The 23298-nt window shown below is 31.8% G+C and overlaps 3 protein-coding genes across 3 annotated transcripts; 1 reads left to right on the top strand and 2 right to left on the bottom strand.

Annotated features, from left to right (window-relative positions):
* The first annotated feature begins 1039 nt into the window (after positions 1–1039).
* On the top strand, positions 1040–1737 carry LOC120358579. Its single transcript, XM_039453175.1, has 2 exons — positions 1040–1465; positions 1553–1737. Exons 1-2 carry the CDS (start codon positions 1268–1270, stop codon positions 1733–1735), a joined length of 381 nt encoding a protein of 126 aa, XP_039309109.1. The 5' UTR covers positions 1040–1267; the 3' UTR covers positions 1736–1737.
* Positions 1738–4568: 2831 nt separating this feature from the next.
* On the bottom strand, positions 4569–4922 carry LOC120358530 (fatty acid synthase-like). The gene has a single exon (XM_039453027.1). The coding sequence runs from the start codon at positions 4920–4922 to the stop codon at positions 4569–4571; it is 354 nt and encodes a 117-aa protein (XP_039308961.1).
* Positions 4916–11372, bottom strand: LOC120359166 (fatty acid synthase-like). The gene is made up of 4 exons (XM_039455798.1): positions 11324–11372; positions 7339–7485; positions 6908–7201; positions 4916–6145 (listed from the first exon to the last, which is right to left on the bottom strand). The coding sequence occupies exons 2-4, from the start codon at positions 7442–7444 to the stop codon at positions 5079–5081; spliced, it is 1467 nt and encodes a 488-aa protein (XP_039311732.1). The 5' UTR covers positions 7445–7485; positions 11324–11372; the 3' UTR covers positions 4916–5078.
* Positions 11373–23298: the final 11926 nt, after the last annotated feature.

Raw genomic sequence — 23298 nt, 5'->3', positions numbered from 1 at the left:
GATCACGCGGCAGCACGCGCGCCGCCCGTGGCGTTCGGCAACGTTCCCACTCCGGGCCAGCCGACCGAACGCGCGGATTGGTCCGCCCTACCGTGCGTTCGGATATATAAGTCGACAGTGGGAACGCCGAGTTAGATCTTCTCGGTCCGCCAAACCCGACAGGTCGAGAATCCTCGACTGCAACTCCGACTCCCAAGAGGACAAGAATACTCGCCTCATCCAGACTCCCCTCGACGAGAATCCTCGGCTAATCCTGCTATACCGAATACCGCTCCGCAGCCAATCACGGCGAGCATCCTCGCCGTGCTCCGTAGCCGAGTATCCTCGGCGAATCACCGTCCACGACAAGCATCCTCGTCGAGTCAGGCTAGGTATCCCTGGCCAATCACCTCCGTCCTCTCCCTCAGGGAAGATTCTCTCGTAACCTAAAGCCTCGTCGGGGCACCCGCGCTCTGACGAGATCTTCGCCTCACTTTGCACGAGGCGGCTGGGGCGAGGTGCGGAATCGCCGCCGTCGCTCCGATCCCGCGTTCCGCGGCTCCCCGATCACCCCGGACACTATGTCCGTTTAAAACCACGCGATTAGTTTAAGTTGGATTATTTGTAGTTTTACGATTTCGTCAGTATTACCGCAGTTATAGTAATTTAGTTCTTATTATGTTTCTTTTTTAAGTTAGAATTATTATTTGTCACTTTACCGTTTCATCCGTACTATCGCGGTTATCATAATTTGATTCTTGGCTTGTAATTCAATCTCGGTTCTCGCCTAGCGTTCTCGTTATTCCACGCGTCGCCGTACTTTTACCGTTACCAACGCTCGCAGTTCGGACCGCTCAGCGACGATTGGTCGTCGCGACCACCGCGAGTTAATTGCGTCCCCGCTTGGGCTAGGTCCACTTGTCACGAGGCGTTAGACTCAATAAGCTATCAGACTACACGTAAATATCACATCTAAATAAAGATTTAGTATTTTTGTCAACCAAATTCCGAGTGCGATTATTCCACCGAACCCGGCCAATCCGGCGAGTTTATCCGCAACCGTATCCTGACACCACCGTAACCGCACGAAGACCACCAGCGTTACAAGTTATTTTTTTACATTTTCGAGCTCGAACACACTTTTCGATCAGTTTTAAAACAGTCTGCAGAGCGATCGCAACATCTCTCCAACGATCTCTTCAATATATGCTCGTCATTTACACTAATGGTGTTAAAACATGAGATAGGCATGGCTACATGCATAACAGATAAGTGTGTGTAGTGCAATATGCAGCGCAAAAAATTCCAAACAAAGTCGCGGTATTACTGCAAGCGACTTATTGATGGTAGAATCACCAGTTGGACAGAACTGGATCGCGCCAACAGCATATATGAACTTCAACGGAACGCCACAGACCGGGAGGATACTCCCACATACCCCGCGTATTCGCTGGGGTATTTTGACATCTACGAGGAGGAGCCAGACGTAAGTAATATCTCTATTTTTTATTTACAATTATTGTATATGTAGATATACCATTTTTTAATGTTAAAATATTTTTTCTGTTTTTAGAATTTCGACAATATCCAATTAATTGGATATATTGATAGCGTAGATGTTCAGTATTTACGCCATCACCGCCGCATCAACCGCGAGCTAAATGAGCAAAATTGGGATCGCATAGATATCGGCGATTACTGGGCTTTGAACATCTTATTTGGGGAGCAGCCATATGAGGAGGAGAAGGAGCAGTAGGATTAAAGGAGAATTTTTTTTTAATTAAATATTTTTTTTAATTATAAAATTTTTTAATTACAAAATAAATTACACGTTTAATAAATGCAAGAAGTTTTTAAAAATAATAATGTCTTATATTATTTCTATTATCCACCTTCCCATAATAAATAAGGTGTAAACGTTACGAGACGGAAGCGAGAGCGTACGCAGATATCAGATATTTTGACCCATTTTTTGTGACACGTTCTACCCATAAGCAGCGGTCAAGGGTCTCATCTCTTTCGGAGATGAATACCCGATTATTTGCCTTGCCATAAAATTCCGTTTTCGTGTCAAAATCCTTTTTAGTGTTATAATACGCGAGCGAATATGCATGCATAGCGTATGGAAATAGTACTATTTGTAGTAAAAATTGTACTATTGGTAGTATTCGTAGTAAACTGTCCGCAGCGGGGGGTACAAGTGAAAACATTACCCCGTACGGACCCGTAAAGATTTGTTTGCAACGTGAGTGCCATTAATTGAAACATATATTAAATTTAAAAATGATTTGCCCTGTCCACTTTTCCTCTTTAGTATATATAAAAAAGAAAATGCGAGCGAGCAAACAATAGCCGCAACGCGTGCGGCCAAAAACATGCGACTGACGCAATAGCATGCCGCAACGGGGGATGCGAAAACATTACCCCAGGTAAAAATTCGTCATCTACAACGTCGACGACAAATGTACGGGTTTTAAATGATGGGTCATAAAATATTTCTTGACAATAGAAGAGGAAAAAAACGTTTCTTCTTCCTAAAAGGCTGAAACAAATTTTTAATACAAAAATTTAAACAATATGTAAAAGAGAGATCGACAATAGAGAGAGAGCGATACGTTTTTCTAAATATTTGTTAAATAAATATTTTAATACGAGAAAAACCTAAACTATATGGGAAAGAGGGAGAGGGAGAAGGAGAGGAATACGTTTTATTCCCAAATAATTGTTAAACTAATTGTAATAAATTGATATAAAATTTATATTAAATTGATACTAGGTTAATATTAACCTAATATAAACATAATAAAAATTTATATTAATTTATTAAAATTAGTTTATCAATTATTCGAGAAAAAACGCTATGGGAGAGAGAGAGAGGGAAAGAGAGAGGGAGAGAGAAAGAGATACGTTTTATTCCCAAATAATTGTTATTTGCTAAACTACTTTTTAATAAAATTGATATAAAATTTATATTAAGTTTATATTAGGTTAATATCAACCTAATATAAACATAATAAAAATTCATATCAATTTTATTAAAAATTAGTTTAGCATATAACAATGATTCGGGAAAAACCGTTATTGGAAAGAGAAGGAAAGAGAGAGGGAGAAAGACAACAAATATACCTGACCCTTGTAACGTCCCTCACACACACACACGTACACGTATACGTATACACTAACACATTGTGGTCCGGAATCGGCTTATAACAACTACTTACTAGATTCACTTGTATCCTTATGACGCGACATGATGACTACAATTAAAATATGAAGAAATTACAAAAACTAATAAATTCACTATAAAATTGCATGAAACATCCAAATTATGCATGAATTTTGCGAAATAAGCATGAAAAATGCAAACTTAAGTTTAAAAAATTGCAAAAATATAGTAGCTCACAACACCCAAAAGTGGTGGCTCATAATTTCCCAAATGCTGCGTTATCAAAATAGTCGCATAGTAATTAACACGTCGAATGTTCATGCAAAATTCCTTTTGTGCATTGAAACGGTAGTATACTAGTAATAATTTGGTAATATATTTATTTTTGCAATCAGCTCAAAAAGTAAGTAATATTACGAATACGTATGATCGAAAAAACTTTATGAAAAAAATTAAAAATCAAAATCTGGAGAGACAATTAGATTGTGTGTTGACGCGACAAGTGCTAGTCAAAAAGTAAGATTGCATGGAAAGAAAAATTTTACCGTAGATGAAACATATTAAAATTTCATTTATGGCCGACTTTCATTGCTGGCTCACAACTCCCTAAGCTCCCTTAAGTTAAACGTAAATTAACTTTAATCTCAGTTTAATTTATTCTTTACCTTTTTCCAATTCTTAGAATTAAAAAAAGATAAAGAGTAAGTTAAACTGATTGTGAAATTAAAGTTAATTTGTGTTACTAAAAATAGGCATAGTTTCTGCAAAAATGCGGCACGCAATTTTGAGGAATATGTAAATTTTTCTAAATTTATCTAGAAAATTATTATAGAACTAATTGTTAGTTCTATCTTGAAAAAATGGCATATTATTCTGTCAAAAAGTGATAACCTTCGATCTCGAAATCATACATATTTAGGAGAAGATAATAGTGAGGACAATATGAGATTGTAAATTATGAATAATAAAGATAAATCTTTGGAGTCAAATGCCTTTTTTTTTATTACAAACGCTTATACTTATAAGTTCAAAATTGTAAGACTTTATGTCCCGAGCTGAAGCAATTAAATTAAAAAAAATTTACTGGCATTGTTTTCTTATTAAAATATAAATATTAAACTATATTTGCTAATACAGGTTTTTTAAATTTTATTGATTTGTTCAAAAGTTACAAATATTTGAATATATCACTACCACACCAGCAATTTGGATTATATTATTTCTTTTATACTTTCTAATTTGCAAGAATAAACTAGTAAAAATGTATAGTTTACAACATAATGTATAGCTTTACAGTATAATATTTAGTTTTCATATTTTTGTTATATCAAGCAAAACTTATGCGCTATCTGTCGAAGATAATTCTTTTGTAATGGTTAAGGCACGGATCGCTTGCGCTGATAATACGATGTTAAAATTCTCCTCAAGAGTCTGTTTTATCTCTGTGCCTATTAGCGAATCCATACCAAGCTGGAATGATATTTGATGGGCACATCTTTCTGGCCTCCTCCCAACTCAAACCAACTGCCGCCATAGCGCCCGATTCCAACTTGGACTCCACAATAGCCTTACCCTTAGAGTAAGCGGCTAAGACAGTTTGTTCTAATGTAAACGCACCGTCAGCATATGCACACGCTATTTCTCCAGTGGAATGTCCGACTATACCATCCGGCAATATACCTATCGATGTTAAAACATCTACAAGAGCAATCTGCATAGCCGCGATAGTCACGAAAGAATTCATTACGTCTTCGAACATTTCGTCAGTGGCGTTCATGATAATATTCATGAGGTCGATGCCATGGGGTGCTAACGCGTCCGCGCATCGTCGCAAACTACGTTGAAAAGTTTTGCTTTGGTGGCACAAATGCACATATTATCCTAATAAGCAATCCAAAAAACAAACCAAAACTGACATCGGCATTGAACATCATCAAATTGTTGCCCAAATTGATTGCTGTATCGGATCGAACAAAGGAAGCGGTGCACACCTTACTGGATAAAGAAAAAGAGCATCGTAATGACGACCATCGTCATTACGATACTCTTTTGCTTTATCCAGTAAGGTGTGCACCGCTTCCTTTGTTCGATCCGATACAGCAATCAATTTGGGCAACAATTTGATGATGTTCAATGCCCATGTCAGTTTTGGTTTGCTTTTTGGACTGCTCATTAGGATAATGTGTGCATTTGTGCTACCAAAGCCAAACGAATTAATACTCATAAAACCACCGTTCCACGGTGTGGCCTTGTCGACCACTCGAACGCGTCCTTCCTTTAAGGCAGGAATGTTTGGATTCCGTGTATTAAAGTGCAAATTGGCCGGTATCACGCCTGTTTCCATTGTGATTAATACTTTGGCAATCGAGCATAATACACTGGCCGGTTCCAAGTGACCCATGTTGGATTTAACCGAGCCTATTAGTAAGGGAGTCTTCCGGTCTTTGCAGAACAGTTTGTCGATGGAAGTTATCTCCAACCTATCTCCTACCTTAGTACCGGTGCCGTGAGCCTCCACGTAACTCACGTCCGCGGGTTTAATTCCTGCCTCGGTATAAATATCACGTATCAATTCATACTGTTTTTCACCATTGGGATACGTAATACCTTCAGATTTGTAGCCGTCTGTATTTGTCTTTGTTCGAACTACTGTCGCATACACTCGACGCGCATCCTTTGCTTTCTGCAAATATATTGCCACCGCCGCTTCAGCCCTCACAATACCGTCAGCCGAAATGTCAAATGTTTTACATTTGCCATCTTGGGACAGCATATTTAATTTTAGACACTGCAGTGAGACGTTCGGTCTCAAAACGAGATTCAGTCCACCAACAATTGCAGCATCGCACTCGCCGGCACGTATTGTAGTTACAGCTTGATGTGTGGCATACAAGGAGGAGGAACAAGCTGTATCTAATTCGTGACTAGGTCCAGTAAAGTCAAATGCATAGGAAATTCTGTTGGCGAACATAGATCTGGAACTGCCGAGCAGATTGTATCCTAGAAGCAAGTGCAAATGTCTCAATTTATTTTTAGCAAACCGTCATCTTTCTAACGCTATAAGATATTTATAATATATATTGAAATATGAAGAACAATTATTTACATGTAAACTCAAAAAAAAATTATGTTTAAAGGAAAGAAATTGTTTCTTTACTAGATTTTTTTCAAGTTAAAATGAAAATATTTTTGAACAAAATAAAAATTTATTCGGTTTCAAAAAATAACGTTATTGGTTTTTTTATAATAATTAATTAATTAATTAAATTTATTAATTTATTTTAAACAAATAGTTTTTTAATTCAAAGAAAATATTGATATGTAATGGAGGAAATAATTTAGTTCTGGTTATTTTAATATATATCTTTTATTTAAAATAGATTAGCGTTGTACAACTGAACTATTTCTTTTATTATTCTATTAAAAAAAAAAAAAATAACCAAAAGGTTTCTTCAAATTATAGAAACTTTTCTTTAACCGTATTGCAATGCTATACTCTTTTAACCATAACAATCAATTTCTTTGATTCAAATTTTTTTTAAGAAACTTTTCTTTGTGTAATATAAGGCATTGGTACCATCATAGTTATTTTTGTATATTTAAATAAATTTTTAGATTTCTAGAATCTGTAATTGTAATAATTTCTTAGTTTTCTTTACGTTTACATGAAACTTAAACAAATACCGTGCTCCTCGACAGATAGGAAAAATTAAAACAGTTGACTGAGAAAATATTTCGGCATCATTTTTCATAGTTACGCACCATTTATGTTTTCTGGATCCCTCAACCAAAATTCTTCCGATTCCGAGATAAACGTACCGACGAATACACCGGTACGCGATCCTCTCGCGGTCGTAGGATTAATACCAGCGTCAATTATGGCTTCATAGATTGCTTCCAACATTAAACGAAACTGCGGGTCCATTGCATGTGCCTGTTTAAAATGTATTTTAAAAAAAGTGGCATCGAAGTGACTGAGGTCTTTTATCTTGCCAGATCTGGCTGGAAGCCCATAAAGTCCTCTTGTCCAACGCCGCTCGTTATCTGTCACCATATCTATTTCGTTCATTAAATTCTTTTTAAACTCATCAATATTAGTTGATTCGGAAAATCGGCCTGGTAAAAGTGTTTATTTAGCCGATCCGTCACGCTCTCATAACGTTCCAGCAAGTCGTGCCATAATGGACAATTACCTGATATTCCCGTAATAACAATGTCACTATCGGAATACGGTATTTCATTTTTGATCACGGACTCCTGCGTCTTGGGACTATTGACACTTTCTGAATGAGCAACCATTGCCTTGTCGTAGAAGAATCGTATTAATTTTTATTCTGGCTCTGCAAAAATAAAACCAATTTGACCTTTTTACGTTTATTAACACATCTACCGAGTCAACAAAGTGTTAGCAATTTGCTTATATATTGCTACAATATCGCCGGATTTATAACACTGCTAAAAAAATTTCTTTAGTTTTTCAAGATTAGGGACAGTACAAGCATCAAATTAATAATTAAATCAATTAACAATTTAATTTTGTGCTTTACATTTGGATTCTTCTTTAAAACTGTCTTTTAAGTCCGGTGAAATTGCGATACGCCGTTTCGGGGAATCTTGTAAATGCCTATAAAGTTTACTTAAAAAAATTGTTGAGCACTAAGAACTGTTTTCAAACGGTAATGCCGTATTTATTATTTCAGAAGGGTCCTAATTGCGCACAGACCCAATTGGACACCACCAATTATAATGGCCGATGCCTAGAGTATTTTCGTTGGTTGGGTTAGATTAGATTTCGTGATTGGTGGTGTCTGATCAAGTCTGTGCGCATCTGAGAGCCTCCCATTATTTCTATTTGTTATTATAATACAATTCTCAGTTTTATTAGGATTTGTATTGTATTGTTTAAACTTTAAATTATGTAATTTAAACTTTTTTGTATACGTATTTTGTATTGCCTAATTTTTTAATAAAGTAAATGAAATTAGAAAGCGATTTTTTACAGTAGAAATTATCTCATATTTATAAAAGGTAAACGCCGGGGTAATTAGAAAAATGGCGTTTTAGAAAAAAAATTAGTCGCAAATATTAAAACATCTCTAAATATTAAAACATACAAAACACATTTCTTAGAAGAACTGGAGAACTATCTTAATTATTTGATTATTTAACGTTGATTTTTTTAATTGGACAATATCTACACAGAAATGTACAATATTTGAGAACGCATCTTCTACTGATAAAGGTTTATCAGAAAGCTTTACTTATTCTTATATCTCTTTTATTTAATTCTCGACTTTTTGTTTATCGTAAATTTTTGTAATTTATTAGATAATCATTTGTAATGATTTATTCATGCGTTTAATTAACAATTGTTAAATTTTTAATTAATAATTGCGCAAAATAATGTCAAATAATTTAAAAATAAACTGTAACGTAATAATAATAATGGAATGGTAAGATGAACATTGATGCAGTGATACTGAGACGACTCCACAACAAGGTAATTGCAAGAATTCACCTCTGCTTGCATCGAAACAAGTGGACGTCATTTTAAACATTTATTACAAAATAATTATCTTATTTAAACCTATTGTTTGTAGTCAATATGTAAAGTATTATAACATTACATTAAAATTATTATTCGTGAATAAAAAAGAAATAATCAATAAAATTTTTAATTAAATTAAAAACTAAAAAAGGAGAAAATAAATGTGTAAGATTAAAAGAATTTTAAAGCTATTGTAATAAAATAATGGCACGCATTTATATGATTTTTAATTGCAAATATTCAAATCTTATCGAAATTTTTCATTAATTATATTGTATATAATTATTATATAACGAAAATTTCAATAAATTATGAATTTATGTATTTACTTTATTTGTTACATTCATTTGTTACATTAATTGAAATTGAAACAAATATTGTACGCAACACGCAGTATTACGCGATATTATGCGCACGATCGTTTGTCTAATGTCAGTGTAAGCGTGAAGTGCGCAGTCACTAACAATACCGACGCGCGACTCACGGACAAGCTTCAGTTTAATCGTAATCTGGCCAAACCGTAATCGTAAATTGGCCAATTAAAAATTTTTATATCTCAAAAATTATTGCTCAAAATAAAAAATGCAAAATACTTTTATAATTTATTTTTTTCAAGATCTTTCTTGCTGTGATATTTTGATTCGTGAATTTCGAAACACTCTGTGTGTGTGTGTGTGTGCGGGTATACACACACACACACACACACACACACACACACACTCTCTCTCTCTCTCTCTCTCTCTCTCCTCTTTTCGAGAAATTATTTAAATATTTTTATCAATACAAATTTAAAGATTAAACAATGTCGAGTCGAACAATTTTATAGCTCTAATAAATTATAAATTTATAATGTATCTACGAAACTGATTTATTAATTAACAAATTTACCACATTTACATGTTTCGGACTTACTTATCTCTCATTAATATGTTACAATTCAAAATACTATAATAAACCACGTACTTAATTAAAAGATGCTCATAGATTGAAAAAAGTCCGCGTTAACAAATGATCTTGCAAGGCATTGATTGTGCCATTGAATTTATATCATTCTGCACATCACAAATGTAATTTATAAATACTTTTGTTTAACTAAACGCAATTAAAAAAATTTTTCGAAAATGTAACTTACAAGAGCATAGATTGTACGAATGCTGAATCGAAGTAACGCAATAACATTGTGTACAATCTTAACACACCTCGACTAAATGTTTGTCTCAAATATAACGAGCATAAAGACAAAAAAACTTATATACAAACACAATTTCTATACTTAAACAAATTTGTTATTTTAACGAATCTAGAATATTTGAGTAAGTATCGTTCAATTAAGATCTGTGTCTTTTTTTAGATTAATACCATATCTTTGTTCTTTAATATGGATTATCCCTGACACTAATCTTTTTTAATAGTTAGATTCTCTGTCCAATATCTCTATTTTCCGCCTTGCATAATCATGTAATTGGCTATCTGAGATAAAATCAGCTAAAACTTCTAGTTATGAAGAAGACGATAGACAGTTTATCGGTAATTTTTTGAATAATCCAAAAAAAATTAAACAGTTTGAACCATTTCCAAACATTCCTGTTGAATCCAAAACAAATATCCGCCTTTGTAATCTTCAAATGAACGTTCTATACAGTGCTGCTGGCTATACTTGTTTTTATTATTGTTAAATCTAATACTGCAACATGCGAACTATGTTTAGCTTCTGTAGGATGTAGAAATTATAGGGGCGTAAAATATTCTAAATTAGTGCAGTTAAAATGTTTTAGAAAAAACACATTATATTTTGTTACTGAGCAAGTGTTTGAATATTTTTAAAGATAGAGATTGTTATTCGCCGATATCTTCCATATTAAATCTATAAGAAATAGTAAATGTAATTTTATCCATTTCTTTTTGGAAAAAATGCAAATAATTCATTGTGAAATGATAAAAAATTCTCATCAATTGCCTTACAAAATAAAAAAGCGTTTTATTCAATATCGAATGAAAATCTCATGTCAAAAAAATCGCTTGAATAATATAGTACATAACAGTAAAACTATGGCCATGCATTCTGTAGTTAAATAATTTTTAATGTTATAATTTATGTATGTGTGTGTGTGTGTGTGTGTAAAGATTTATTTTTATAAAATATTACTATGTTAGAGTAAAATTATATAAGATGTTATTTATATAAGAAAATTAAAAGTCTACAATGAAAATTGTTGTGTTATTATTGTTTTTGTTAATTTTATTTTATAATTTATAATTAATTCTATAATCTTAATTTTATAATTTTTTAAACTAATAATTTAAAAAATATCGTCAAATCAAATTTTGTTATGCTAACTTCACAGCTTCTATGCACTGCTTCTATGCGCATCACGCGTATTCTTATAGTAACTTTTAATTAGTTCTGCCATTTTATTACAAAGTTTGGCTCCATCAATGCGCGCAAACACGGACGGTGGCCAATCTCTTATTATAGGGTCTCTTTATTTTTACAAACTAATTTTCCCAACCCAGATTATATCAATCATATATAATTTTTTTTCTCAAGCATCTATATTTATTAAAATAAAAATATTTTTTTACTTATATTACATATAAAAATTAAGGTTAGAAATGATTTATTTACTTACAATTTGCCGGTCCAATTGGATCGATGATCACATGCACTTTCAATACAATTAGGTACGAAAAAACAGAAAGATCTCTTTTATAAGCAGTCTCAAACATACTTGAAACCTTTATCATATTTATTATTTATGTGATGAGATATCTTCAACCAACCAATGACTCTAACAACAGATATTGGTGCGTTCAAAGTTCAAATAATTCACTACCGCGCTATCAACGCTAATGCTATCAGCGCTGTTTTCATAGCTAAAACAGCATCAGCGAATACAAGTTTCGTGAACAGCTTATAGCATTTCAGACCAGATTCATGTAACTTTTTCTTTAGGATGGAAAGATAAAAAGTAACAAATTTTGCCATTAACTTCGATGGCGAAAGATTTCACTTTTCATCTTTCCGCCCTAGGGAAAAAGATATATGATCGCTACCCAGAGCGCGTATTATAAAATTCTTTGGAATAGATTCCGACCGTAACGGTACATTTCAATAATTATATATATATATATATATATATATATATATATATATATATATAGAGAGAGAGAGAGAGAGAGAGAGGAAAAGTAAACTTTCTTGTAGTGTTTTGGAAAAATCTCAAAATAAGCTACAAAAATATGCAATAAAAAATATAGATTGTTAGAGAAGTACCGATATTCTTTAATTAAGGAACTACCGATCAGTGTTGATAGACGGGCCGAATTTTTTCGCGCATGCGCGTCCATTAAAGCTGCAGTAAAGATCCCCGCACACACCCTTATAAAAATTGAATTTTGGTCGAATCGTCTGAAACTTTCAGAACAGTTATTTCTACCATGCTAATCGAAAGTCATAATGGGCACAAAGTTTAGAAATGGCCAGTTTTTGAGATACGTATGGTAAAAATTCAGAAAAATAGTTTTTTGAGAGCACTAGATTGTTGTATAGATTATTATATTATCTATAATATAATAATATTATATTATTGTTATATTATATTAATAATAATATTATTATATATTAAATAATAATAATATTATTGACCACTGTTTCGATTGACCACCGTCCAGATTGATTACATTAACGTGATAAGTAAAGTTAAAGTGGTTTACGTAAGTAAAGTGGTCTTTATTAGAGAAAATCAGATAACAAAAAATTTTATCTTAAGAACTTAAAACGACAATGGAGAAAATACTTTCTTATGATAGTATCTTAGTCTTGTGATAAATGCCTCTTCTCATCATTGCTTATCTCTTGAACGTAATTATAATAAAGAATCCAGTTGGCACACAGATTCAAAAAGAATTAAAAAAGAAGTCAGACTTATGTCATCAATTTAGTGTTCATTTTGAAATGCAGAAAGAATTCTTTTTTAAAAAAGAGTTCTTTTTGCATTTGAAAATGAATTTTGAATGATGACATAAATCTGAATTCTTTTTGAATTCTCTGTGCCGATTGGGAAATATACGAAGAGTCAAAGATACTCGGTATCTGTTTGTAGATTTATATCATATTTTTACTGCTTGATATGTAACATTTTTGAAATCAATTCGATAATTTTGTTTTGAGGCGAGAATTTTAACCAGAATCTACTCAAATATATGATTATAATTGACAATATGTTTAGTTATTATAAGAATGCTTACCCGGTTCCATTTTTATGTTGTTAATGTGTTCCTTGATCCTTGTTCTTAATTGTCTTTTAGCCTTATCTTTATATACTTTTATCAGATTATTATTTTTATCCAAATACCTATAATCGAGAGTAAATAAGGATTTATTAATTATAATTACGTATTTGAAAGTGCGCTCGATTCAAAGATCACAATTGTTTCGCGTTCGAAGGCAAAAGTGCAACAGTGAGAGTTCGGCAGCCCGGTGGATCTCAGTTTCAAGATTATATATTGACATTATAATGCTGCCGTAGTTTCAGAAATGCCACGAATGTATGGGCTGACGAAATATCTTTTAGTAATTTGTCCATCATCAGCATTATCATGATCATTGGCAATATTTTTCAAGATAGTATTTTTAGTTATAAAGTCCTAAATGCTTCTGTCAATGTGTTTGAAAATAGATTCTAAAGGATATCCATTACGTAACAACATTTCTATAACCAGTTCTAACAAGCAAACCTACTCAAATGTTACACTCCGATTTTGATGAGCTTTGAATATGTTGTAGTCTAGGTCAAAATAAGTGACACGTATTTTAGGGGGTGAATACCCCTTTGAAGAAAATTGATTTTTTTCTTTCAGAGCTTATATCGTTGAACCTATATAGAAGATAGAAAAAAATGTTTTAATGAAAAGTTGAATGGCTTGTAAAGTACTATATAACAGTGATAAAAAAATTAAAAAAAGTTTTTTTAATACTTTTCTTTCCTTATCTTAGGTTGAACTTAGATGAATTCAACTTCAGCAAGTGACTGCAACTTGTTAGCATTGATTGGCTTCTCCGACGAATATTTTGGTGGCAGTAACATGACGGCAACATGAAGGCAGTTTATCATCATTAGAAGTTATTTGCAACAAATAGCAAGTTTACAACAATATGATGGAAACATGTGCAAAAATATGAATACTGTGCATTCAATGAAAACGTGATTGTTTAAACTATTAATATTCTATCCTAATAGATAGATAATGTTTCACTTATACAATTATCTTTATTTCATTTATTTCCATCATCTTGATACTGAGATCTACTGGGCTGTCGAACTCTCACTGTTGCACTTTTGCTTTTGAACGCAAAACAATTGTGATCTTCGAATCAAGCGCATTTTCAAATACGTAATTCTTGAGAGGTTATGTCACAGTACACTGAGAGAAAAAAATTGTTAACTTTTCTAAAATTTTCAACACAATTAAGTATTTTCAGCTCAAGTATTTATGTATTTAATTCAAATACATAAAACACTTGAACTTTGATTTAAGCATTTATATATTTAATTTAAATACATAAATATTTCAATTAAAGAAATTTAATCCAGTTGAAAATTTTAGTCGAGTTAACAACTTTTTTTCTCATTGTCAGTGTAGCGCACGAAGAAAACAGCCTATTTTTAACAAGAATTCATGGACATATGAAATTCAAGAGAGAAAATTTAAATAAACCTTATTACTTATTTTTTATTGTTAAAATATTGATATTATTTTCTTTTTTATAATAAAAAATGGCGGCGATACGTATCCGCTTGTAGAGACCTTCTATTTTGACATTATCACACACGGCCGTAAATTTGGTACGTGAACCATATATCAATAGTATACGAATGATATATGAATCATATCTAATTGTATAAGAATTATATGCGAATCTTATACGAATCGTATGCGATCACACGCTAATCGCATGATTAGATATATGGTATACGAATTACATATCACCGTTGGACATTTGTTTCGAAACCACATGTGACATATTTGACGTATGTTCCGAGTCATACAAGATTGCGTATAAGATATACGATTTTTATATGACTCGTATGCGACCACACGGCAATCGCATTATTAGACATACGATCGTTATGCGATCATATACGAATTACATATCACGGGCGGAAATTATATAGAATCACGTGTTTAACATGTGGATTTATCGTATAAGAATTATATATGATTCTATACGATAGCACATCCATCATATACGTCGTATACGATATACATCTCATACGAAGTACATGCATATTTTGCCAAACTCTAATTAAATCATTCAAAAAGTCTTCTAAAACCGAGTTTCTTCTCGCATAACGACAATAAATGTTAACTCAATTTATAAATTATCTTACATTTGTTTATTTATTTGCAATAATTATAATTATATACATTCTAAATAAATAATTATTTTATTTTGGCTGTTACATATTGAATAATATACATATATTGTCGATGTATTTAAAATCAGTTTATTTTTCATAATCTATGCAGTATTTAAATCTTTTTACAGATTATTAATGATATTAATAATTAAAAATATATAATCATATATAAACTTTTAGACGAAATAAGTTCATGAATGAAGAAACATCGATTTATATCCTAATGAGCAGACAATATTTATTAAAAGTTTTTTAATAAAAATTTTTAATTTAATTTAATTATTGTATTATATTAACATATATTTTTTAAGGGGGGACATAGGGTTAGGAGTCCGATTTTTCATGTTTTTTTGAGAATTTTTTTTAGGTAGAAAAAAAAATTTTTTTTTTTGCAACTTTGCAACTCATTTTATACATATTCTGGAGTACATGTCCAAATTTTTTTAAGTCATTATATTTAAAAATAGAGCAGTTGTAGGCCGCAACCCGTGGACGTTTGCCGCACGAACATGTCGCTTGCATGACATGTAAAGGTCGTAATTTCCGCCTAAAATCAAAAATCCAAAAATTTTTACGTTTATTACAAGTTTCTCTTCGATATGAACCTCAAATCGGCTAAAAAAATAAAAAATTTGAAAAATTACGCAAGTTTGAAAAAAAACCATCAATTTTCACCGTTTTTTTTTCAGTTATTTGCCCTTAAAAATGCACTTAAAACCCATTTTTTATTCCGATTGGAGGTTCATATCGAAGACAATTTAATAACGAACAATAATCACTTTGGTTTTGGTTCATTATTTTTTGAGCTAGACGTCACGCAAGCCGAAAAAAAGTCGTTTCGAGAAAAACGCGTTTGAAAAAAAGTTATGAAAAACTGAACGTTTATGGCTTTTAATGAATTATACGAAGTTCCTACCTTTTAGTCATCGATTCCTGCGCCATATAGCAAGCCTTCTTCTTCTTCATAAGCGAGATTTGCGGCCAACATTTGTTCTTTTCGCGCTATTCTTGCTTCTTTGGTCCCTTCTGCCTGCTACAGCATCAAGTAGTAAACTCGAGCGCGCTCCGTATAATTCTCATAACTTGGGAAGGACTTCGAATTTTGCTTTGAAATTTTCAGAACACATTCTTCAATAGTAATACTATCGATTCATGCTAGTTCCAAAAATTCGAAATTTTGAAACCTCTAACCCTATTTCCCCCTTTAAAGTAGTAGATAGATATTTTGACCGTTACTGTATCAATACAAATTGAACAAGAATGCCTTTAACAGTCGCAGCTAGATCTTCGTGCTTGTATTGTTTGAGTGATTTTTATATACTTTACTCAAATCTTGTTCAATTTAGAACTGTGTTATGACTGAAAATTAATTCGGCACGCCGTTCATTGAATTTGGGTAAAGTATATAGAAATCACACAAACAATACAAGTACGAAGATTTAGCTGCGACCGTTGAAGACATTCTTGTATAGTTTTAAAAGTTTGGGAAAAAACCCGTTTTTTTCAATTTTACCGCGAATTTTTTCGGTTTTTTTCTCAGAGGTAGAAAAATTCATTGGAAAAATTCACAAAGTGTTATACTATGGTGGTACCTCATCAGTATCAAAGTTACCTGTTTCATGATATGATTTCTTAACTCTAGCCTGTTACACTTATGTTCGAGTTTGTAGTTTGCCATACTTCTACTCGTAAGACATCTCGATTTTTCGTCTTGTCACTTTCATTCTAATTAATATTTTAAAGCTTGTATTGTAAAAATTAAAAAATACATAGTCTAAATATCATGCTCATAAGATAATAGCAGGTTGAGAGGACGAAATAATTAAATTTACAATTTACAAATAATTAACAATTATATACAGAAAGAAGTAAACTATAAAACGAGATTACACTTCAGGATTTTACCGGATCAGGATATGGCTAACTAGAGTTAAAAATCTGTGTTAATGAAAAATAATTAGGAAACGGTCTGTATAAAGTTAAACTAATATTAGTTTTTGTCCTTAAAGTTTTTCTTTTTATTTATGATAATGTGAATACGAGGGAAATAAAAAGCATATCATGAAACATAAATAAAAACAGAATTCATGTATTTTTTAAATAAAATGAAACGTATATACTTCTTGCTAATGGCTAATATTCTAAAAAAATTCTTTAAATGATTAATGTAAATATTAACTTAAATTAGTCTTTAAACTAATTGCTAGGATTACATTTGTTCTTAAAACAGTTTGTTTAATAATTATGATAATTATTAAACCTCAAGTGATGTACATTATTGCAAATATAAACATAAAAATGAGCTCAATATTCCAGAACTTATACAAGGTGTCTTACTTTAATATAATATTGTAAAATTAGCTAGCATGTCATTTACACAGACAAAACAGCAATTTTTCAGAAAAAAATCGGAATTTTTCTAGTTTTTTCCGGCGATTTGAAAAAAGCGGTTTTTTTAAAACTATACATTCTTGTTCAATTTGTATATATTTTTTAGTTGCATTCTTATTTAAACAAATAACAAAAGTTATTTTAGATGCTATTTTGCATTTGTGAAAATAGTAAAAAAACTATAATTTTACATATTGTATGTAAATATAAATATTATATTTTAATTATACATATTTCATTTTTTCGATAACGTATATTGACCTGATTTATCAGTTATATACGCATTTCAGCATAAAGTGTTCATAGGTCATCATGAGGGATCAGTTCGCAGCGATCTTGGAAGTCAAGCAACGTTCACCGGGTCGCCACTTCGATGAGTGACCGCTTGGGAATTTCCGAAAAAAATTCCTAAGAATGGATTTTTTTGCAAAAACTGTTTTTTAAAATATTATAAAAATATTGTGTTGCTCATTGGGTGGTGTAATATAATATATATTTATGTAGATGTTTCAAAGAAACTTTGCGCTTTTTTTCGTATGCGATAGATATATGAATCGTATATCATACACATACGATCGCATCCCCAAAACACATGTAACAATATCATATACGATCGTATATGATTTTATCACATACGACTTTTACGGTAGGGGGGCAAAAAAATTTTTTTCATAATTTTTTAATTAAACTAAAAATTCAAAGATATTTTAAATTTAGATATGTTTTTCTATAGAAATATGTACGAAAATTTCTTATTTTTTGTTTTTTGCAAAAATGGTGCACAAATAAAAAAATGTTTTAGTTTTTGACAAAAAAAATGACAAAAAATTATTTATAACAAAAAAAGTTTACAGTGAAATTAAAATTCCGTACGTGCTTCGGTGTAGAATATTGTTTTAAAACTGCAATTCAAATTTGCAGTAAATCTGTAAAGATTTGACCGAGTTATCCTTCTGCCCGATTTAAACATGTTTTCGAGAAAAACGTGTTTAATGTTTCAATTAATAAGCTATAACACGGCTTAATGAGCTTATTACAAAATTTCCCCTATTTATAAAATATTTTGTATTTTATTTCTAAGACCTTAAAGTATTATTTAAGCAAAAAAATTTCAAATTTTTTTAAAATTCTACTGTGGTTTAACCCCTTAATGCAAGAATAAATGGTTTTCAAATAATAGGATCGTGAGTTTGTTGTGTAAACAATATAATATTACACACAAGAATGCGATCTTAAGAATAAAACATACTTCGTACAGATCTATCTATTATTGATGCAAGTGAACAGTTGTAATTAAAGAGAACTGTTCAGTGGGAAACACTTAAATTTCGCGCACTGGATTTTCAAAGATTTATTTTATTTATTATTGTACAAATTGCAAATGTTATAATTTGTATTAATTTATTCGTGTATTCACATCATACAGTGTCAACGTTTAGAGAAGATGTGCGTATCCACCGCGACGACGCGGAAACGCCTAGAGGCAGTGGCCCTGAGTCCGTAAGGACGTCGCCTAGGAGTCACTACCCTGGGTCGCGGATTCGTCGATGTTCTTCTGCTTATTGTCACTCGCGCATACGTTACAACAAACGCGTATTTTATCGTGGTTTATAATAATATTGCGTTATGAAGCCGTGGAGCAATGCGATCGCGTTTAACACTCTTGAATCGGAAGAAGGCTCAAAGAATTAATGGTTTTACTGAAATAAGGAATTCACACACGTGTTATGTCTGCTCTAGTTCGGTGGTCAAGAACGTAGAGAGGCCGAGACGCGTATTCAGGACAAAAAACACCGATAACAAATTGCACTTTTTTAATAAACAAGCGTGCGCATGGTAACGCGGAATTCCGATACATAAATCCGCTTAGTAACAGTAAATCTCGAAGTACCAAATATCTCGAATTGCCTAAGAATTCTCTTTTATTTAAATTCACTCGGCATCACTCGTCCGTAGTCCGTTCTCCGCAACATACATATGTGTGTGTGTGTGTGTGTGTGTGTGTGTGCGCGCGCGCGTGCGTGCGTGCGTGCGTGCGTGCGTGCGTGCGTGCGTGCGTGCGTGCGTGCGTGCGTGTGTGTGTGTGAATGTATATTTTCATTTACAATTATAACGTACGCATTTATATATATATATATATATATATATAGGTGTGTGAATGTGTCGTGCATGACATTTTATAATATGTCACGTATGTAACAAGAACCATTCATGCTTAAATAAAAAAAAATAAAAATTCATTCTTTTGTGTGATTCAAATAACCTACCACAATATGTCGTGATTCGATTTTGTTCATGAATTTATAAAATGTTGTGTTTACTCGATGTGATTAATCACGCTTGGTTATCAGGGTCACATTGACAAATTCATTTACATATTATGACACACAGTAAATAATATTATTTGAAATTCATATTTAAAGCTTTTACATTAGACTAAAGATAAAAGATATTATTATATTATATATTATTTATATATTTAATTTATTATTTATCCTGAAATCTTCTAATATTTTTAATTGTTACATTTTTAAAGTTATTTTAATCTGAACATAGTAGTGCGGTAGCAGCATGTACCCACAAAAGAATTGTTATCAAGAGTTATCATTTTACTGTTTTTATCTTTAATTATATCAAAAAGATAGAAGAAATTCCAACGTCTGAGTCGCAGAGCGTTCGCTCTCGCTCCGCGAGGGGCTCGGGCGATGTTGCCAAGCAATGGCGTGATTGCCTTATTGTGACTACTGTTCCGCGCTTTATACAGGATATTGCTAAACCCACAATAAATATTTTAATGGACAAATTTTTTGGAAGATTTTAGCACAAAAATTCTAATAACAAAATGTCGAAGCTATAATAATATTCAAATGGGAACAGTTTAAAGATTACAAATGATAAGGGTAGAATTTTGCGCGTTGAGGAATGGCAATGTGCTTCTTTGAACGGAATGCCTATTACAATAATAAAATTATGTGAAAATATGCAATAAGAGTTTTATTAAGAATCTATTTTTGTTTATCTATGATAAATTTAACATAAGATAGATAAATATTTGTACATAATAGTTTAATAATTATGTCGATATTGATGTGTCAAATGTCAAAATTGCCAAAATGTCAAACATCGTTTATTTGGTTCATACAATAAAAGTTTTTATGTAAGATCGGCCTGTAAAGACTTTTTTATCATTACTAGAGATTGGATATTAATGTAGGTAAAATAATGCATATACTGCACCCACATAACATCGGACATTCTATGTATATGTATTTTTTCTCCATTATGTGAAAATAATATCCTGTATATAGAATGTACATACATTTCATATACTTAATTTAATTCACATGCACCGGTATTTATAGCTCAAGAATATCTACTCACTAATATCTGATAAGGAGTTAACATACATACATACATACATATATATATAGGTGTCTGGAAAGTGTTCCCTATTTTCTTTTGAGTAGTGTATATATATATATATATATTATATATACTACACGTATATTCAAATTATGTATATGAAATGTATATATACATTCTATATACAGGTTATTAATTTCACATAATGGAGAAAAAATACATATACATAGAATGTCGGATGTTATGTATATGTATCGTGTACAAGACACACTATAACTTATTATTCATCTATAGATTCTATAGTGTCTATTAAGAAATCTGATTCTAAACTTATAACTTATAACTCTGTTTCTTAATATCTAATATTCTTTTATTGTGGCTGTGTTCCGAAATTCACTGCCAGTACTGAATTTCGGAACGCAGCTTATGTTTAAGACCTACGACAATCATAAAATAAGAGCGTTCTAATCTCATAAGAGATTAGAAAATATAAATTCAGATCTATGATTTTTACACGGGGCGCGACAACGCTTGCCGCGTGGCAACCAGCGCATGGCAACAACGTGGTAGCCAATCCCGCTTTTCTGTAATCGCGCGCGTCTACTTTTGTTTCTCTATCTCGCGATCTCGCGCGCTTCGTGCCTCGTGGTGCCAGTCGTGCCTCGTGTCTCGTGTTCCGTGTGATGGTGTGGTCAGTGTGCGCCTCGTGCCTCTGCAATTTGATCCTGATTTGTACCCTGGGGGTCGATCATGAAACTTTTTCCCTACGGCGGAAACATGAAAAGTGAAAATCTTTACCATTGAAGTTAATGGAGAAATTTTTCACTTGTCACGTTTCCGCCTTAGGGAAAAAGTTTCATGATCGACCCCCTGATAACTATTGGACTTAGTCCTCTGTGGGACTGAAATCCAGGGCCCAAGCCATGACGTAAAAAACATTCTTCTTAAACTTCTTACATCATCGCCCAAGCAAGGAAGGAAGTATCAGTTCATACCATTTGTGCAGCTTGGTCTTCTCAACGACTGTGGAAATCAAATTGAGAAGCCTTCTCAAGTACAGTAAGTACTCATTTACATGCAAACATAATATTTGTAAAGGTGCGTCTAGATTATCGAACCTCGAGCCATTAGCATTTTGGAGAGCATTTCTTTATCTTTTGCCAAATCAAGTAACGAATACTTGCCGAAATGCTCATGACTCGAAGTTCTGTTTGATTCAATAATCTGGATGAACATTATCATATACAATTTACGCGTACTAAGTAACCCACATAGCACGTAATATTGCAGTGATATCACAGCAATATCACTTTTACATTGCAATATTACAAATGAAATATTGCAGAAATATCACGAAATATTACTGTGATATCACAGTAATATCAAAATGTCCGCGAAAACGCATCACTGTAATATTAATGTGATATTTCATAGTAATATTACTGTCATATTTCAAAATATTTCTGCGATGTTTATGTGATATTAAAATAATATTGCAAGAAATTAAATAAATAAATTATTTTACTTTATTTTATTTTTATTGTTATTCTTAATATTATTTTCATATTGTTATATGTAATATATATTAGACATAGAAAAAAATAATTATATTTATTAAAACAATACAATAATGTAAACGTAATAAATGTTAAGGCTACGTTCCGTTTCACGCATGATGTATTCGTCCTTGTATCGGACATTCTATGAGTATGTATTTTTTCGCCAATAAAAGGAAAATAATATCCTGTATATAGAATGTATATACATTTCATATACATAAATTGAATATACTTTATGGCATATAATATGCATATTCATTAATGTATTTTGTATGTACGTACATTGCATAATATTAAATGTACATAAATTGAATATACTTTATGGCATATAATATGCATATTCATTAATGTATTTTGTATGTACGTACATTACATAATATTAAATGTACATACATTTCATATACATGATTTGAATATACGTTATGGCATATATTATGTATGTTCATTAATGTATTTTATATGTATGTACACCGCATAATATTAAATGTACATACATTTCATATACATAATTTGAATATACATTATAGTACATAACATGTATAGCCTAATGTTTTGTTGGAATGGTATGCCATGCGCATTATACATGGAACGTAGCCTAAATATTCATAGTGTTACACATGTGCTGATGAATACTATTTTTATTTGATACGTCTGTTTGATACGTATCAGATTAATACATTATCGTTTATACCATGTTAATTTCTAATGAAAGTTAATTTCTTCAAAATAATGTATTTGGTATGCATTCAAACAATCGGTGTAAATTAGATCATTAAGTGAATATCGACCATAAAATTAAAAATTATAATTGTATGAATAATTTTAATTATATATTAGTTGTTAATGCAATGTACCATATTCCATTAGAAT

The sequence above is a fragment of the Solenopsis invicta genome, chromosome 1 (genome assembly GCF_016802725.1).
Source record: "Solenopsis invicta isolate M01_SB chromosome 1, UNIL_Sinv_3.0, whole genome shotgun sequence".
Taxonomy (NCBI): Eukaryota; Metazoa; Arthropoda; class Insecta; order Hymenoptera; family Formicidae; genus Solenopsis; species Solenopsis invicta.
The sequence above is the reverse complement of the archived record's forward strand: the minus strand, read 5'-3'. Positions and strand labels throughout refer to the sequence as shown.

Excerpts from the sequence above, each read along its gene's own strand:
- LOC120358579 (XM_039453175.1), top strand. The coding sequence starts at position 1,268 with ATGCAGCGCAAAAAATTCCAAACAAAGTCGCGGTATTACTGCAAGCGA. Across the intron at positions 1,466-1,552 it reads TCTACGAGGAGGAGCCAGAC|AATTTCGACAATATCCAATT; the intron begins GTAAGTAATATC and ends TTCTGTTTTTAG.
- LOC120359166 (XM_039455798.1), bottom strand. The coding sequence starts at position 7,444 with ATGGTTGCTCATTCAGAAAGTGTCAATAGTCCCAAGACGCAGGAGTCC. Across the intron at positions 7,202-7,338 it reads TGTTATTACGGGAATATCAG|ATATGGTGACAGATAACGAG; the intron begins GTAATTGTCCAT and ends TGAACGAAATAG. Across the intron at positions 6,146-6,907 it reads GGATCCAGAAAACATAAATG|GATACAATCTGCTCGGCAGT; the intron begins GTGCGTAACTAT and ends ACTTGCTTCTAG.
- LOC120358530 (XM_039453027.1), bottom strand. The coding sequence starts at position 4,922 with ATGAACGCCACTGACGAAATGTTCGAAGACGTAATGAATTCTTTCGTG.